At 39.2% G+C, this 19,142-nt stretch overlaps 1 protein-coding gene across 2 annotated transcripts; it reads left to right on the top strand.

Annotated features, from left to right (window-relative positions):
* The first annotated feature begins 1,910 nt into the window (after positions 1 to 1,910).
* Positions 1,911 to 14,301, top strand: dync1li2 (dynein, cytoplasmic 1, light intermediate chain 2). Of its 2 annotated transcripts, none has more exons than XM_058630294.1 (13): positions 1,911 to 2,085; positions 2,879 to 2,952; positions 3,361 to 3,477; positions 3,579 to 3,809; positions 7,664 to 7,827; positions 9,387 to 9,480; positions 9,612 to 9,747; positions 9,850 to 9,961; positions 10,069 to 10,128; positions 11,294 to 11,338; positions 11,474 to 11,591; positions 13,237 to 13,365; positions 14,158 to 14,301. In XM_058630294.1, exons 1-13 carry the CDS (start codon positions 2,000 to 2,002, stop codon positions 14,271 to 14,273), a joined length of 1,482 nt encoding a protein of 493 aa, XP_058486277.1. In that variant the 5' UTR covers positions 1,911 to 1,999; the 3' UTR covers positions 14,274 to 14,301. The 2 variants fall into 2 exon arrangements, with proteins under 2 accessions (XP_058486277.1, XP_058486278.1); XM_058630295.1 differs by having other exon boundaries at positions 1,913 to 2,085; positions 14,163 to 14,301.
* Positions 14,302 to 19,142: the final 4,841 nt, after the last annotated feature.

Below are 19,142 nucleotides of genomic sequence, written 5' to 3'. Positions count from 1 at the left end.
CAGGAATGTGTCATTGGATTCCCAGTAATAAGAGTAATCTGGGCAGATTAATATGAACTCACTGGTCACATTATTAAGGCACGCAGGGCAGCTGATAAAGCAGCAGAGGCCGCACCTGGTGTGGTCTGCTGCTGCTGCTGCTGTAGGTCATCTGCAGTGTGGTTGTTTGAATTTCAGCCTCTGGCCTTTCTCATCATCAACAACAAGGCATTTTCTTCCAGAGAACTGTGGCTCGCTGGGGATTTTCTCTTTTTTGGACCATTCTTTAACTGGAATTGAGCTGGAAAACCCCGGTATATCGGCCGTTTCTGAAAGACTAACAACCATGCCACAATAAAAGTCAATTAAATCACCTTTCTTCTTCATTTCTGAGGCTCAGTTTGAACTGAATGACTTGCTGTCATGTGATTGGCAGATTTGTACCTATTAAAGTGGCCAGTGATGTAAGTTATAGTGTTACAAAATGAGCGTGATACCAACTGAAATGCACAGGTAATGTGATTAAAAACTGTGTCGGCTAATATGTAAATAATGTTCACTTTGGTACGGTTACATTCCAATATTTCATGATTCTAAAGTGGATAACAGAGAGTTTTCATTGTACATTCAATGTATAAATAATACCAGAGCAATGGGAGGAGTTTATCTACGAGGAATGCTGCCTTTATCAGTGTAATGTCTGCAGTGAGAAGTTTCATGACCACATGGAGTCACTCTACTATTTTAACTGCCCATAGATTAAAATAAATTGTTATTGTATAAATGTAATATCCTATTTTTCCAAAATTTTATTTCTGAGGTTAATTAAAATTTAATTTTGTCAAAATGAATGTTTGGTTTAAATGGGTGAGGAGGGGGGGGGGGATAATTCTCTTCCTGTTCACTTTTCAGCCAGGAACAGCACCATCTACTGGAGTTTTCTTACAGAATAATATAATAATGGATTTACATGTATTTATACAAAACAAAACCACAGGACTTTTATGTGTATATCAAACAGGGAATCTGTAATATTCACTTTATTGACTATATATCACCACTGAGACAAATGAGGCTGTTGATGTCCTATTATATCCTATTATTATTTCCATTAAAATACCATATTGGGTATTGAAATACCAAACAGTGTTACCTTTCTGTGCAAGATAAAGTAATGTCAGGTGTACAGCTGTTATTATTGCCAGTCAGTGAGTCAGTGACAATTGTGTTCCACTGTATCTATGGAAACCCTCACAGTATGCGTTTAACAGGCTGGGAATCCATGACACAAACTCAAACAGGTGTTTATTCTCTTTTAAATTCCCTTTAAAAACATGTTTTTTAGAGGTTTGCATGTACTTAGCCCTTCGCACATCAGCCATTTTGACAGGTTGCACTAGCAAAAATCACAGGTGTTAATAATCAAATAAATGAAGGCTGTGTTCCATTAAGCTTCCTCAGTTTCTGGGTGCATGCTGGTTTACTGTCCCAATGTGCTGACTTACATTAACTGAACAGAGCCATGATGAATGTGATCAGTTACACCTGCGCTTTTCATGCAAAAACATTCCACATTCAGCATTACTCAATTGTTATATTATATCTATCTTATGTTATTTAAAAAAAATACATATATATTTTACTCTGTATGTTTATAACGTGTCCTGAAAAGTGCTTTATTAACTATTATTACATAGGCATCAGCTGTTAAAGATGACATCATTTATTGGCACGTGTCCAGGGTACTGTTCGATTGTTCTATGAAAACATGCTTAAACAACAAGAAAACGTCTAATGCCGCCAATACTCTTCGTATGTTTATGTTACTATTATTGCATAACGCTACATAAACAATAATTGTTTGTTTATTTATTGTATTTCTATCAAACCATTCCATAAGTCATGGTTCGGCGCGACGTACCGGTCAACAAATGCAACGCACCCTTGGCTACTCTAAGAGTGAGGGCGGTGCTAGCGGTGGCCAAGCAGGGCCTTGCCTTTGTGGTTGTAGAAAGAGAAGATGGCTCCCGTTTTGGAGAAACAGCTCTCGGGCGCAGCCGGGCCAGGCAACGACAACAACGAAGACGAAGAAGGACAAAACCTTTGGCAAGTTCTGCTTTTCCCTAAACTACTCCACGCTAGCTGAGGCCTTTCATGGCAGAGCACGGCAGCCACGGTTCTGCTTTGTCACTGCCGGTCGGTCCCTATCAAACACCGGCCCCAGTAGCTAGCCGTAACATTAGCACTGAGGGAAACTGGGCGGCCAGTGTGTTAGCATTACTTGTGTTAGCTGCTGTGCTAACGTCAGATAACTGTGGATTTGCTGATTTAGTTACTCTAGAGGTAACGGAACATTGTTAGTTGTTTCCATAGACTTCATAGACTCAAAGTGAGTGTTGCCGAATTGGCAGTCACGTCTGACAGAGCCATTCACAGTAACTGGGGCTTTGACAATGTCCAGACAACCGGGTTTCTCCTTTCTGTAGATGGAGCAAGCTAACAGGAACAACAATAATATTGTGTGGCTTGTATCAAATCTGAATAAGAAGTATGAAGAAACGTAAAGATGGTTGTAGTGTGCCCTTATAAAGTACGTGTCTTACTGTTATGGTGCTTTATCTTGACACGTTGCATTGATCTAGTATGTAATCTAGCTTTAAGTACTCCGAGTGGACATGACTTATCATTTCCTGTTTTTTTTTTTTTACCGTGTCTCATCACTGGGCCAGCTCAAAGCGGAATAATATCTAAGATTACAAGTAATTGCTGTGTAAGTCAAGCCGAGAGGTTTGTGTTATGGTAGCAACTAACCAGTATGTTCTGTGCTCAGGAGCTGTCAGTCACATGTCTTTCTTTTTATGCCTATTTGTTTAACAATATATGTGTTGTTTTTTTATAGGTCCTCAATATTGAGTGAAGTTTCAACTAGATCGAGTTCAAAGTTGCCACCAGGAAAAAATATCCTGGTATTCGGTATGTATTGATATATTTATGTATGATTTTTTTTCAATGCACTTGTGCTAGTCAACCCCTGAGGGCGTGAAGAGCCAACAGACTGCAAAATCACAGTCCACACCTTTTTAGATGCTTCACTATCCCTGCTGTTGAACAGAATGCATGCATGTATGAAATATACAACATTAAAATACATACTGGTCTTGGATGAGGTCATGCTTTTTGGGTGTGGCTTCCATAAATGTGAGAACTTTGATAACTTTTAATAGGAAAGATTTGCGACACATTGTCGCCTGGAAAAGAAAAACACCATGAGAAAATTGAACTTGACTTGTTTTTGAAGGGGAAAGGTTAAGTCTACATGTGCTTATTTTAAGAGACACAAGTCCAAGTACTGTCTAAACTGATGAATAACACATTTTGCAGGTGACCATGGATCAGGGAAGACATCACTTATGGCCAAACTTCAAGGAACTGATCACAACAAGAAAGGGAGGGGACTGGAATATCTGTACATAAATGTTCAAGATGAGGATCGAGATGGTGAGTCTATCTGCTGTACCCTTTACTGTTGGTTAACTACTATCTTTAAAAAAATATCTTTGTGTTGCATGTATGTGATTATTTTGCTTGTCCTTTTGCAGACCTTACTCGCTGCAATGTGTGGATCCTGGATGGGGACATATACCACAAAGGCCTACTTAAGTTTGCTGTTTCAGCACAGTCCTTACCTGACAGTCTAGCTCTATTTGTTGCGGACATGTCACGGCCCTGGACCGTCATGGAGTCACTACAGAAGTGGGCCAGTGTGCTACGTGACCATGTGGACAAGCTCAAGATCCCTCGTGAGAAAATGAGAGAAATGGAGCAACAAAGTAAGTCATAGTTGACTTTGTCAGCCCATATGTGTTTTGTATTGTGGATGGCATTGAAATGACGCACACAATTTTAGTCCCTGCCCATTGATGCATATACTGCTTTTAAAGAGAAAATGTTACATTTCCATTTAGATTGTTTTAATTTACTTTGACCTCACTGGCTTTCCTGAGGACAAAGCTGTCACAGTCGACTTGAACCCTTACATGCCTCTAATGTGATTGTGTACAGTCTTTATAGATGGATAAATATGCTTATTGTTAAGCAAATGTCTAAAATTTGTCCTGCATCTATTTGCTAGAGCACATGTCTTAACAAACATAAATAGAAGTAGACACAAAACAAACAAAACAATCAGAGCAAAGAGAGAGAGAAATCCTTCCACAGTGTATTTGATCTTGATTTTAAGTTTAACAATGGATTGATGCAAAAAAGATCTGCAGTTGGCAACTGGATTTGCTTGAGACCTTGCGTTTTTTGTGTGTTTCAGCTGCAATACTTACCACACTGCTGACTTGAACACAGTCTCTGGGTTAATATCCATCTCAAGTTAATTAATCTAGCCTGAGTTATCACAGTAGTGATTACTTATTCATGATTGGACAGTTAATCACATAATGAATACAAGTAGACAATAAAATGGGTTCAGTGTGTAGTATTTTCAATATTTGCAGGCTTCTCTAAATGTATTTACAAGAATTACTGTATGATATACTTGTGTTATAGTGACTTGTTTCATTAGTTTAATTACATGAGAATACGCCTTGCTGAGTGGCTGCTGAGGGGAAAAATGAGAGATTGATCGCTGCAGTGCTACCAAAGGCGAAGCACTGCAACGTTGCACATTCTGGTGGCTGTTTCTTGGTTATTACCAGAGAGGCCCATGATCCTCAGCTGTGTGCTCTGGCTCGGGGCAAGATTTGCAAAATCAATGCGTGTGATGTTCTCCTGGTAATTTTAGAATAGCTTCTTTCTAACTCATGAACAGTTCTTTTATGATTGGAAAGATTGTTGCTCCTGAGACGAGTTAGATCAGCCTATAGGGTTTTACAACAAGCCCCATGTCTGCCTCTAAAGTTTGCACACTCTTGTTGATTCAATGTCTGGAAGGACAGGATTGCAAAGAAGTAAAAATGTCCAATCATTGCAGATGAATTGTGACAGAACAGGCCTGGTAGTCTTTCCATGTGTAATATAATATGCTAATGCTGTGACAAGTGGCAACAAGCAATCACATGTGCAGGCAAATGTGAAAAAGAAATGGGAAGGGAGGCTGTAAGCCAAGTGATGACTAAAGCTAAAACTGTTTTTTAATGATTTATGAGTCCAGATTTGCAGTTTGCTTTACTGGCTGTGTTCAAATGTGTGTTAGTTAAGCATGATTTTTATTGGTTTAAACAAAACACAAGGAGCAAAATACTGTCTAGAGTTTGTATTTAGTGGATTGTGGTTATATGCACTAACTGAAATATTTATTAATTTATGAATCTGCACTTGCAGTGTTTGTCTGTAGAGAAGATTTTTTTTTTTTTCTGTACAAGTTGTGAGGCTCAACATCTGATTGTCAGATTTCACTTGTGTCCCTTCTTAACCTTGTAACCCCACCCACTGTCTATCAGTGCAGGCATGATCATGTAATGCCACCAACACTTTGGTGACACTTAGTCAGATTATCTATTTGTGGATATGAGTCTGTCTGTCTGTCTGTCTGTCTGTGTGTGTATTTGAGTGTGACTGAGTGGGGCAGGCTGAGCATTGGCCTGGAAGTGTGTTTTGTCCAGTGAGTCTTGCAGTCATCTTGCATCATGGTTCCCACCCCTTCCACAGCAGCAGTGTCGGCGAAAGGAAGCGACGTAAACTGAGTCAGTCAGTGGGCCGGACATGCTGACGGGTGCTCTGCTGCTGTAACTGAAGTAGATTGGCTGCCGAGTTGACTCAAGTCAAATTATGGATTCGGCCCACTACTACCAAGACCACACTGTCTTTTCTGGAAGTGATGAGGGGGTTTATTTTAAAAATACATTATTTTGAAATGGTCTGTTGGGAAACATTTTAGGTATTTGTTTTGACTGGAAGTCTCTCTGTTTACCTGACGGCTGTCGATAGCCACTGAGGCCACATTTGTTGTTTTTGGGCCAGAAAAAGAATAATTTGTAGCTAAACATGAACGTAGGCTTTCACTGGCATCCTTGTAGAAATTATTATTCATGTGATCAGGAACCCACTGGAGAATATAATTTTGTCAGTTTGAGTACTTTAAGTGCAGTGTATATATAATTTAATAAGCTCGAGTTAACTGTGGTAATGTGTTGTGATGCATTTTGGCCTCACCTTTTTCTGGAACAGATAAGTCTTGTGGGGCAAAGTCTGCCTCTCTGTCTCTTTCACTTTGTATTCAAAAGTGTGACGCCATCCAAAATATCTGCTCTGCATTACACAGTCACATTCTGTAAGAGGTAAATCACATAGTGAGGTTTTCAAGTAACAGACCTTCATAAGTTACTGAAAGCATTCCTTAGAATAATTCACTTTACAGAAAAGGTTTTTGTTGTAAGACATTCTCAATGGAGTCTACAAATATAAGAAAACATAGTCAAGTTTGACTGTGTTTTCCCCCAATAAATCTCAACGGCATGTGCTGTGTCATGTCCCACCAAGACTTAATGTCTCTGGACTGGAAAGAATTAAGTCACATTGTTTTTTAAGCAGTCATTAAGATCTTTATAAATCTAGATTCAGATGTCATATTTAATTCATCCGTCCATTGTCATTATCTACAGCTTTATCCTGTCACATGTGGGTCGCGGGTCACTGCAGCCAATCACAGCTGACAAAGGCTGAAAGTCCAGAGATGCTCACACAATATAATCAGTGTTTTAAACTCTATATATTCATGCCTCCACTTTGGATTGTGTGTAACACCATTTCTCTGCCTATATAACTAAAACTTGTGTCTAAAAGTAAAGGATTTGTCTCTAAACGGCAAGTCTATCTGCTTTTGTGGGCTGTCCCCCTCTTGCATTCCTGAAGCTCCTGAGGAAGTAGGCCAAAGCTTCCTGCATATAACCCCCTCATCACCACTACCACCACCACCATCTTCCCACCACAGCTTCATAAATGTCTGGAAAGCTGTGGCAGAACAAAATAAAAGTGCAGGATGTCGTATATTTATCTTTCAGACTTTGTTGGGAGAAAAAAATGTGTTCAAAGTTCTGCATCGGTGTTGCAAAAGCTACAAGTAGTAGCTCCATAGCTTTATCAAAGACACCTACAAAGGTATTGAGTGTTGTTTTTTGCTGCAAGTGTGTTTGTGTGTATCAACGCCCTATTGAGGCATGTCAGAATGGCTGAAATAGAGCAGGAAAATTCAACTCTGCAAACCAGTTGGACAAAAAAAAGTATTTTTATTTGATACCAGGCAGAGGTGCAGATCTTCATGACTCTTGTAGCCGCAGATGCACGATTAGCTCTCCCTTTAATATATTCATAAAAAATGGGGTTTTATGAGGTTTTTTTTAAGCCTTTGACCTGGCCTGTTAAAAAATATTCAATTCATATTGGGTTTAAAAGCTGTACTGTCACTAATGCACAATTCCCACTGGTCAAATAATTTGTTTAAATGTCTTTTTTATCAGTGGAAATGTGTTTATATTGGCGTTCACTCCCAGCTTTTTATCAGCTCCAGCTTTGATTGGTATCCGTGGGAAAGGCAGACCTGGATTACTTACTTTTTTTAAACTTCAAACAGCGCTTTCATCAATCATCATCTAAATGATTGATTTTTCACACAGGTTTAAACATCTCAGGTAAGAGGCTTACTGGTCTGACTTTGTGTTTTGTTTTTTTCCACCAGTGGTGAAAGCGTTCCAGGAGTACACAGAACCAGAGGATGCCACCATATCCTCTCCACAGCGACGGGCTCCAACAGCAGGGGAAGACGAGGCCGTTGTGCTGCCATTGGGGGACAACACACTCACATACAATCTGGGCATTCCAGTGCTAATAGTTTGCACAAAGGTTAGTAATTCCTACATATGCTGATGGTTGAAGTCAAGTACAGTACAGAGTCTGTTTTTTTTTTGTGTGTTGTATGTATTGCGGTTGTGTTTTTAGGTTCTTTCTGTGACTTCATAATACATGAGCCAAAATGTTGATGCCAAGTAAATCTAATTGAATTGTTTTCAGTGTAACAATACAGTGCAGTACAATTTCAAATCCTTTTCATAAAGCAATTGCAAATGCAGCTTTGACCATTTTGTTTTCATTAATATAATTATCATATCAACTACTTCCCACCAATTGCTTGCTTGATCGTGTCCTCGGGGTTTACAGCTTCCTCTAATTGCAATTCACCAGAACAACAGTAACACTAGTCATCCTGGGCATAGCACCAATCAGGATGGTTTTATGTAGAGTGTTGTGGAGTTAAGTCTGGCCAATTTGAGAATACATTCACATTAACATGAAATCTCTTCATAGATGTCTTGGCAATTTGTTTAAAATTGATAAGTGATTCACTTGAACTCAAGAATGAATTGGGTATTCAATATTTGTGTTCCAAACAGTCAAAGTTCAACCTTTCACAAGGTTTCTTTTGGTTATTTAATGCCATGATTGAGGAGATTGCTGCCTATTCAAGTTGGAGGAAAATTCACAAAGATTTACATCTCTAGTAGCTGAATAGCCCTCCTTGGTTAGTATATTTGTACTCTGACTCTGACATATACAGTGTCTGCACACTCCACATTGATTTGTTTATGCTATTCTTTGCTCTTACTTCAATGTTATGATGAGTGAGGCTGATGCAGTATCTGCAAATAAAAAGCTACCATTTTATGTGCTTCTTAGTCCTTCAGGCAAACAGCAGTGCAGCCTTGCTGTGACTAGAAAATGGTCGATGTGTTTGTGGTGCCTCTGAACCGATTTGGTCCTGGTCTGAACACACCAAATGTGTCCTGAATGTGTTTGAATCTGACCACAAAAAGAACACATTCAGAGATGGTTTGAGGGCACATGTTGGGGACATTCCCTCATATAATGTCTTAGTTGGCCTCATGTGAGGAGAATCCAAAGGGAGTGAATGGACGAGTGTCCTGTCTCCTATATGCTTTAGCTAGATACCACCCACTTACTCAAATTCCAGAGATCCTCCTCCTCCTCCTCCTTGTGAACACTTTTCACACAGACAATATCCTGCTGTATTTGTCTTATTAGTACAACAAACTCTGGAGACTGTCTGCACCCAAATGTCAGCATATGGATTCTGTGTATAAGTGGCATCATGGCACAATATGAATAACAGGAACTACCACATATATGATCCATGAATAGTCTTGTAAAAATGCACTTAACAGGGATTGAGTTCTCGTATAATAATGTATTAAGTGCTCGTCTTTTAATGTTTCTTGACTACTATCAATGTGATGCGTCAAGGTGAACTCTCTAATTGGGAGTAAAAACTGTTTATTGCAATGCACAACAAAATCATTAATTTGTAGAATGTTCATTTGTGAATACTGACATTTTAATTTTCATTACAATGAATTTCTCTCCCCTCTAAATATTTAATTCCCCAGTGTGATGCTGTCAGCGTACTAGAGAAGGAGCACGACTACAGAGAGGAGCACTTTGATTTCATCCAGTCCAACATCAGACGATTTTGCTTACAGTGTATCCTTTCAATGCATTATAGCTTGTACATGTATACTTTATAGATTATTTTACGGGTGAGTGCTCTGCATTTTCAGCTTGTTCCGCCTTTAATCGTGCCTGATTATTTCTGCCTTAACGGATAATAACAGATGGAGCTGGCCTGCTCTATACATCAGTCAAAGAAGAGAAGAACCTGGATCTGCTTTACAAATATATAGTACATAAGATTTATGACTTCCAGTTCACCACACCTGCCTTAGTGGTGGAGAAGGATGCAGTTTTCATGTATGTCAAGCAAGAGATTTGTTTTTATACTTCATGTAGTATGTAATTAAATTAATGTTTGCATAGTTGTACTGTAATTAACAGTTAATTTCTGTATTTCAGTCCATCTGGATGGGATAATGAGAAGAAAATTGGGATTTTGCATGAAAACCTCACAACGGTCAGACCTGAAGATCCTTTTGAAGATTTTATCACAAAGCCTCCAGTTCGGAAGGTATAACAATGCAAAGACTTCAAAATCCAAATGTATTGCATAAGTATTCATGAGATTACCATTAAGACCTCACATTCTTGGCTCTCTGCTTTTGCTCTTTTCTCCAGCTGGTTCATGAGAAAGAAATAAACGCAGAGGATGAGCAGGTATTCCTGATGAAGCAGCAGGTACGTGTCTGTCTTTCCCGCATATTTCATGTTTTCTTTCTCTAGTCGGTGAGATTTAAAGGCAAGCTTCCATATTTAATTTCAAATATAATGTCATTTAAAAAACGGCTTGTCTTAAATTGAATGAATAGCAATTTAGCTGGGGATTCTAAAAGGGTATCTTTGTGGTAAAACTAATTTGAAGTTTATGATCATGTGATTGTGATGTGTCTTTAACATGACTGTCTAAAGTAGGGCTTGTGGGCCAAAGTTGGCCCTCCAATGGGTTTCGTTCGGTTCGCCAGAATTGTTTTTTATATAAAGTATTTTATAGGGGTGTCAAGAACTCAATTGTAAATCGAATATTGATCAAAACAGTCATAATCTCAACCTTCAAAAGCAAAGGTAGAATCAAGGATTTAACCACGCCCCCAGTGTGACGGCCTGCAGGTGTGCCACAGGGGGTAATACGACTACACTTTAGGTCTTCCCGCTAACCAGAAGCTGCTGCCAACTAATGGTAACCATGGCAGATGCTGATTTGGACAACATATCGACCGAACTCGAAAACCGCTGACTAGAAAAACGCGGTGTGCAAGCTTTGTTATGAGTAAAGTCAACTCGCGCATGTTTGTAGCATCAGACATGTGACCATATTTGGTGTTTGAAAACCCTGGGTTTAAGCATTTACTGGTTATTGTTACAGTCACATTGTTAATACATTATTATTGCAAATAAAACAAATTATGGACATTATATCACTCATGACATCATGTAGACAATTGAAATGGGACTTAAAGACATTTTAATAATGATCCTAGACTAAACTTAAGTCTGAAAATGGCAGATCCATCTGAAAAAGATTGAGAATCGAATCGTGACTCTAAAATCGGATTTGGAGAAACTTCACAAAGGTTTGGTCTAAAAATTCCACAACTACTGTTGCCTTAACGTTCTGTTTTTAAGAAACTAAGGGGGTAAAACAGCTTCTTTTATTTAAATGCAACTACTTCCCTTTTTATTTTATCCATGTACATTTAAGGTTTTAAAAGGGGGGGGGGGGGTTCAAAATTGTATAAATTGTCTGTATGAATTTCCTTTTCAAGGAAAAGTTTTATTTTAATGTTTGTGTACATAGAAATCTGATGTTGCGAATCTATGGCTGAATAACTTTTGTTCTTTCCAGTCTTTATTAGCAAAGCAGCCTGCCACTCCAACAAGAGGAGCAACCGTAAGTGTCTTAATGTTCCTCAGTAATCTATAGATTTATTACTTTCTTCCCTGGACTGTATCACTTTTTCTACTGTACACACAAACTATGCCATTTGTTTGTGGTCACAGTCTTGCACTGTCGTCTGTGTTGCAGGAGTCTCCAGGACGACCGTCCTCAGCATCTCCAAGGCCTTCTGTTCGTCCTGGCCAACAGACGGTGACCGGCGGCTCACCAATGGCTGCTGTCAAAAAGCCCGATCCTAACATGAAAGGTAAGAGAACCTGACTTTAGTTAACATCTTGTGCTCTTTAGATTGTTACAGTGTTTTCTACTGAATTCATAATTCAAATTTCCAAATAAACGCCTGCACCCCTGCAAAGAAGACTGTTTAAAACAATTGTTTCCAGTCATGTTTGATTTTACCACTGTTACATAGATGAAGGAAAGTGCTGCAATACTGCCCCCAAGTGGCAACCACTCAAATAATTCACAGCACACCTTCTATGCTGGCTGCTCTTGAGCAGTAGTGTTCAAAATGAACAGATAATTATGAAATTGTGTTGGAATTAATGAAATGCTGGGCGGCCACATGCAACAGTAAACGTGAAGGAAGTCAAGTTATGCTGCTATAAAGAGAGAAGCTCCAGGAAGAGAAGTGAAATCAAAACATCTCAACTGCTGGAAGAGAAGTGAAATCAAAACATCTCAACTGCTGGAAGAGAAGTGAAATCAAAACATCTCAACTGCTGGATTGAAATAAAACACTAGAGCCACGAGCAGGTGCAAACTCCACCCTGAAGTTTATTTTTTCTTTTTTGGGCGGGACGGATTTAGCGGTAACTCCCATTTATTTCCTGGTCATGCACATGACCGGAAAGTCCCATGTTTACTGTAGTCATGGCTTTTAACTGTTGCATATTGTGAAGTAGTTAAGTTCTTTTCAAAGACTAGACTTTAGAGGTGGAGGATGTTGGTGCACACAAATATTTCCCATCACACAGCACACAGTCAGTAACCACACCACATGTTGAACACCTTTTACTAGGTTTCTCCTGTCCTGAAGTATTGCTGCCGTTTCCCGTCTCCATTAAACTTCTTGAACAATAGGTTTGAAATCATCTTTTTAAAGGAAAGAGGCTGTAGCCTGTCAGATGACTTTGATTTAATGTGTTTAACTTGGTGAGGTCTACGTTCAACAATGTTAATGCCCGAACGTCCGGTCAGCCGACTAAATATATGTCCTGAATTACACAGTGGCCTTCAAGGGATTTCACAATCGGTGAATTCCCCCCTTTTTTCCCTGTTGGCCAGTCTTCTCCATTCTTCTGTCATTGAGAGTTCCAAAAGAGGTTCATTGAGTTGGTCCTGCATAGTCATGATCTATTTATCATGGATCATTTATGGATGATTGTGGGACACGGGGAGGGAGTAGTGGGAAGAGAAATTTTCCACAAGATTCACCACAGGTGTGTGTGTGTGTGCGTGTGTGTGTGAATAAAGTGAAGAATGTAAAACTGCGTGACCAGATTATTTTGGATGTACACTAAAGTTTTAGGAAGGATTCTTCACTAAGATAAATGTTTTTTTTTGTCGTATGCTAGGATTTATCATGCTCACATTGTGAAAGAATGGTTTGGGAAGCATGAGTTACCATTTTTCCCACCACACAGTCCACACCTTAACCTTAACCCAGCCCAGCTCTCGTATTATTAATTCAAGATCTTGGCAAATAAAAAATGAATGCATCTCTGGTTTGAAATAAATGTTGCATAATCTTATTGAAACGATGCCACGGTGAATGTGTGCCATAAGCTCGCTAAAGGCAGTTTAACCAAACGTAACTTGCCTGATGCACATCATATGTGGAGGCTTTTCTTTTTACATTAACATGGCCTGTTTCTCTGTTTCTCCTTCAGCGGGGGCTGCCAATGAGGGAGTGCTGGCTAACTTCTTCAACAGTCTGTTGAGTAAAAAGACTGGGTCCCCGGGAAGTCCAGGAAGTGGAGCAGTGGGAGCTGGAGTGCAAGGGTCTGCCAAGAAAACAGGTAAGAAACTCCCGCCTCTAATCTGAGCAATAACAGCCTCCGTATTCTCACACCTTCTTCCCCAGAGTTTAGCCGTTTCACAGCAGTGCTAATGACGACAACAGTTTGCGCACTTTAAACACCAGAGGAGTTAGACGCAGGGTCTTGTTGTTTGAGGCTGTGGACCATATTCCCTGTCTGGAGTTTTATCTCTGCAGCCTGACAACGAAGGTTAAAACAAAAAGAAAAGTTGTTCTCCTTGAGCAAACCTCTGTCATCTGGGGAAACCTGTGACAGGCCTGTATGCACCAAACCTCCAACCATACATGCCCTCATCAAACTAATATGGCTCACTCCATGTCCCGTCACATCTCACTTGCTCAACTAATGTGTTTTATTTCTGTAACTCCAGCTGTTTTGCATGTCATTTATTTTTTTTTTTTTAATTCAGCTCCAGCATTTACTTTGTTATATCAGGTAAATGTAACAAAGTCAAATACTGCTGAATGTTCTCCGTGAAAAGCTGTTAAAGGAAACACTGACATGCACTTTTTGTTCCAGAGCTGTGCAGCGTTAACATCTCTGTGACTCCCAGCTGAAAGAGTAATGCATGTGCACATGATCCCTTTTGTCTGATGATGAGTTTTGCATGTGTGTTAACTTTGGCGGTGAGCCATTAAACTCCGGCATGGGACCGCATCTCCGTCCAACCCCCATCAATCCACTCTGCTGGCCGCACAAAACTGCAATTTGTAAACGCACACAGAAGCTACAGGAGATTACTTTTGGCCTTTTGTCTCCCGTTTTCCCAAGGGCAGAAGCCGGGTTTGACTGATGTCCAGGCAGAGTTGGACAGGATGACTCGCAAGCAGGACCCCGTGGTTTCAGCTAACAACGTACCGCCGCCGCCGACAGAGAACGAAGCGTGAAGCAACACAAATTGGAGAAAAAAAAAGACTGCATCGTCCACTGCATTAATACTCTGGAAAAATACATGTACACGTCAGCTTGAGAAAAAAAAATTGACCAAATTCCCAATGTCTATATCAGTGAGCAGCGGTTTCACCGAAACACGTTTTTTTTTTTAGATGCTTCTGGTGAGTGAGAGAGAGAGGTGTTAAGATAAGTGCTGAAGGCTTGGCTTTATTTCCCCCTCCTCTCTTCCAGTGTCAATGTTATTTTGTGTTTAAGGAAATGTGCGCACACTCCCGGGCAGCCAGTCTGACCTGCTGGGCTGTAGGAACTCCACTTTGTCGGGGTCAAAACACGCTCTTCTCATGGGTTAAAAGAGGGGAAACACACTGGACCTGTAGCCTCTGGTTCAGCCTGTCTCATGGAAGGAATTCGGTTGTGATTGGAAAGCTATTTAAACTACATATATATATATATATATATATATATATATATATATATATATATATATATATATATATATATATATATATATATATATATATATATATATATATATATATATATATATATATATATATATATATATATATAATTGAAAAAATAAGTACTTAATAAAACTCGCAAAAGTATGTAGTGTGTATAAAAAAAATGTTGCATATGATACTGATATTTATACAAAAGCGCCTCCTTTTTTCTTTTTTTTTTGACCACCATTCATCAGATCCAGAAAACATCCCAAAATGCCACTGACGTCACTAATATGACAACACCACAAAGCTGACAACACGTCACATTTGTCCTTGTCACCCTGAAGGATTCTGTAAATATAAAAACCAATGTATTCAGGTCAACTTTTGATTTTGTATAGAATGAAATTCTGTCCTAATTCAGGAGACAGTTTCTTTGACTTAATTCGACTGGTTGGGATTGAACAGGCTTTAGAGGCCGACACAGAATCTCTTCTTTAACTACAGATGTGTATATTTGCAGAGGGGGTTGGGCAGCATCTTTCCTACTATACCGCCTAAGTGCCTCGCACAGTTAGCTGTTTGTGTCATAGTAGAGGTGCTTGTCTACGGAAGAGGAAAGGCACTGTAGCACCACCGGTTCAAAGGTTTTCGTCCATTTTGTGTTGTCATCCAAAATAATTTATTGCATTTTACATTTTTGGTAATGTACAACAAGCCTGTGGTCGCCTTTTTTTTTTTTTTTTAGTTCTCCAGAAACAACATTTCTGTTGCCTAGTTGATAGAACTCAATAGAGCAATAGTTTAAATGCCTTCATATAAACTGTACAGGCTGCTGATATTAAGAAGAAAACCACACGATGGAACTGTGGTTCCCCCCCCCTCCTCCTTCCCCACCGATGAACAATTGCTGTGGTTGAAACCATTTGCTTTGCAGCCAAAAACGCATACAATTACTTACTGTGGTTTGATCAAATGATATCTTGTATTGTTCAGTGTGTGACAGCACTCTGCCTGTCTTTGGTTTCACATGTTTTATTCACACTGTACTCTGCATGTCGGTTAAAAAAAACATTCCCAGTTTCTACATGAAGTGTTTGGTAGAAACGTCCCTCGCGTCCCAACAGATTTTTTTTTTTCTTTTGTTCGCTTCTCTCTTAGAACGACGACCGTTGCCTTTAATGTACAGCTAGCCGTTAGCCGCACCGGGCGCCCTGCCTTCACAGAAATGCTCCTAATTCATTTGTGTCTTTAAAGAGTTGCTTACAGTTGTCTTATGTCAATTCCTTTCATAAATTTTTTTTTTTTTTTTTAAAGTAAATACATTATACTTTAACCGTATCAAACAATCTGTAATATTTATGGTCACATGGCATCATGATCTTATAGAAATTGTGTACGTTATCATTTTTGGGTCTGTGTGCAAGGCCCCACTTAATCCTATGGATGCTATACATCTGTACTTCATGTGGATTAATGGAGGAGAGCAGCTGTCTGTTATTTAAAATAACAAAATAGCACAACTGGAGTGAATTGGGACATGGAACCAAAGATGCATATTAGAAACCTGATTTTCTTTATTTTATTTTATTTTATTTTATTTTATTGTTAGTCATCCATGAGATTAACTGGTGGCCATTTTGTTTTGTACAAATCTTGCATGGAGCTCTTGCATTCCACATTTCAGACTTGCCTAAACTGTTTTCTACGAAAACCCCCCCATGAAAATGCCATACATCTGGGATTTTGAAAGTAAAAAAAAAAAGTTTTGTCCAAACTGGTATAGAAATACACAATAATTAAGTTTAACGCTTATTCTGTAAGGGAATAACCACGAAACAATATTCATGTACAGTCTGCATCTTTGATTTTTGTCAAAAAAAGTGATGCTACACAACTTATAGATTTACTTTAGATGAAAACTGAACCTCTTGGTTTTTGTTTTTTTTTATTATTATTTTTGCAACTGGGTGGAATATGCACCTGAGGATCTGTTGCCGAAATCGATGAAGCACATTTTCAGAACAGCCAGGAGCAGCAGCTCCTCCACATGTTCAATGAAGCACTTTTCCAGGGACACTTGTATCAATTCCTTGTTGCTACAGTTCAAGATACAGGATGCATATTTGTCTTTTTGTTTTGCCTGGCTTTTCTTTTCTTTTTCTTTTTTTAGATTAACCACGACCTTAGAAGTTAATCTCCACCGTAAAGCTGCATTGTTTGTCTGCATTTGCTGCTTAAATTATAACGTGGGCCCCTTGCGGTTGATTATGGAATAATTAGTAAGATATTGTATGTCTAATATCAATTCTTTAGGAATGTTTGTATGTTTTCATCTTGAAGTAGATAAACCAAATACATATCCACAGGGTTTTTGTCCGTGAAACATCCCCTTTGTTTGTTTACACCCAGCATGGAGTTGTTTTTAAATATGGTTTTGCCCATAAACACTTTTTTTGTGTTCACAAGAATTTTGAAATGTCAAACTACTTAAAGTGCTGATTTATCCTGAGGCAACCGTATGACTACACTTAAAATTAGTGGCCGAGCTGAGCGGAACGGCGCGCTCTCATGCTGCTTGGTTTCACAGTTGCACTTGCTCTTCGTGAAGATTGGATGTTGTTTCCAACATTGAATAATGATCACATGTTGTAACTTTTATACTCAAAGGCGGCGTCAGTTGAAAAAGCGACTGGCTCCTCGCGTCCTTACTAAATTGCCTTCGACCACTATTCGACAGTCAGCGTCTTTATGACACTACGAGCTTCTGCTTCCAGTACTTTTGTATTCAGGATATCGTTGTATATTGTAAACACATGGCCGGCTGCATTTTTGTGTCCTGAACTAATTTGGAGGTTTGATTGTATTGTTAACACAACTCTGTAGCCTCTAAGCTGCCATGTGGATTCTAGCTTCTTACGCTGACAAAGATAAGGAAAATGTTTATCAGACCCCTGGCTTCAATAAAATCAAGAATCCAAACATTGGTTGGCGTTTTGAATATTTTTGACAATTTACAGTATCTATTGAGGTTAGATCTTCTGACAAAGAGCTTCCTACGATATCTTAGAAAAAAATAAATGTTTACAAGTTCTCCACAACTTTTTATAATTTTTAAATTAATTCCCCAAAAAAGATTAATCCCTCTGTCCACTGCAACGGCACACAGAGCTACACACACACTGGCTGAGACAGTTTGCATATTTTAAAACATTAATTTTTGTAACTTAAACAAACAAATAAAAAAAACCTGAACTCAAATGGAAATAACTGTTTGGATGTGACATTCAGGTATCACTTTCTTCCGGCCCTCTGCCATCACCTAGGCAACCTTTTATTACCACTACAAACCATATGAGGGCGCTAAGGTGCAGGAAGTGTAGTTAAATGATCCAGCCAAAAACAATTAGGTTTATCCTCTTTTCAAATCACACTCACTTGTGTCTGATATCTCAGTCTACTTTATTGGCACGATAACGCTCATGGACAGAAAACACCTACAAACAAAGATTTATGGACCATCGCTTCCCTTTATTTACACTCTCCTGTCCGGCCTGGTGCCATGAGGGATCAGAAGGTGCTGCACTTCCCACAGTTGTATCTTTTGCCCCCGTCTATTGCTATCGTATATGTTTTATTCATTGAGTTTAGACACATGTGACGACAGAGCCACACAGACATGTACTGAAACTGAGCAGAGATCCAGACACTTAGTGTCGAGCTCTGCCAGTTATATGATTTTTTATATACTGTAATTCATGTTTATAACACGTTGAAACAGGCGCCTCATTTTTTTTTGTGGGAGGCCATTGTATGTGTTAGTTTTAGATAGAAAGGAAGGCCAATGAACCTGTCTTGGTGCCTCAGAGTGACATCATCCCCGAGTTCCTACACCATATTTTCTGCACACAAACAGTGTATGAATATGTGAATAATTAAGTATGACCAAGGATGGATCACTGAACCAGGCCCTGGCCCAGGGGGCCCTATGATGACTCTGCCCATGTTGAGGAGCTACTATGGTAACGGAAAATGAACCAAACGGTGTAGAGTCGTGCCGTGCTGTGCCGCGCCCTATGTTATTTTAGTGGGGCCCTGGAGCCAAATAACACTGGGTATTATGTGATAGTTATGTGATATGTCTAACAGGGTCCATCAATCATTTTTATCATTATCATTATTATTATTATTATTATTATTATTATTGTTGTTGTAAAAAAAAGCATAGTTAGCTGTGAGATTCTTTACATGAGAACCAAAATATGTTTTACTTTAGTCCAACCTTTGTACCACTGTCAATTTGTGAGAGTGGGGGGCGCATGGGGGCCTTTTCTAGTCTGTGACCAGGGGCCCTGCACAATTTACTGTGAAACACACCAATAATGACCTAACTTAATCTTTATACACTGCAGTATA

The sequence above is a fragment of the Solea solea genome, chromosome 5 (assembly GCF_958295425.1).
Source record: "Solea solea chromosome 5, fSolSol10.1, whole genome shotgun sequence".
Classification (NCBI taxonomy): domain Eukaryota; kingdom Metazoa; phylum Chordata; class Actinopteri; order Pleuronectiformes; family Soleidae; genus Solea; species Solea solea.
The sequence above is the reverse complement of the archived record's forward strand: the minus strand, read 5'-3'. Positions and strand labels throughout refer to the sequence as shown.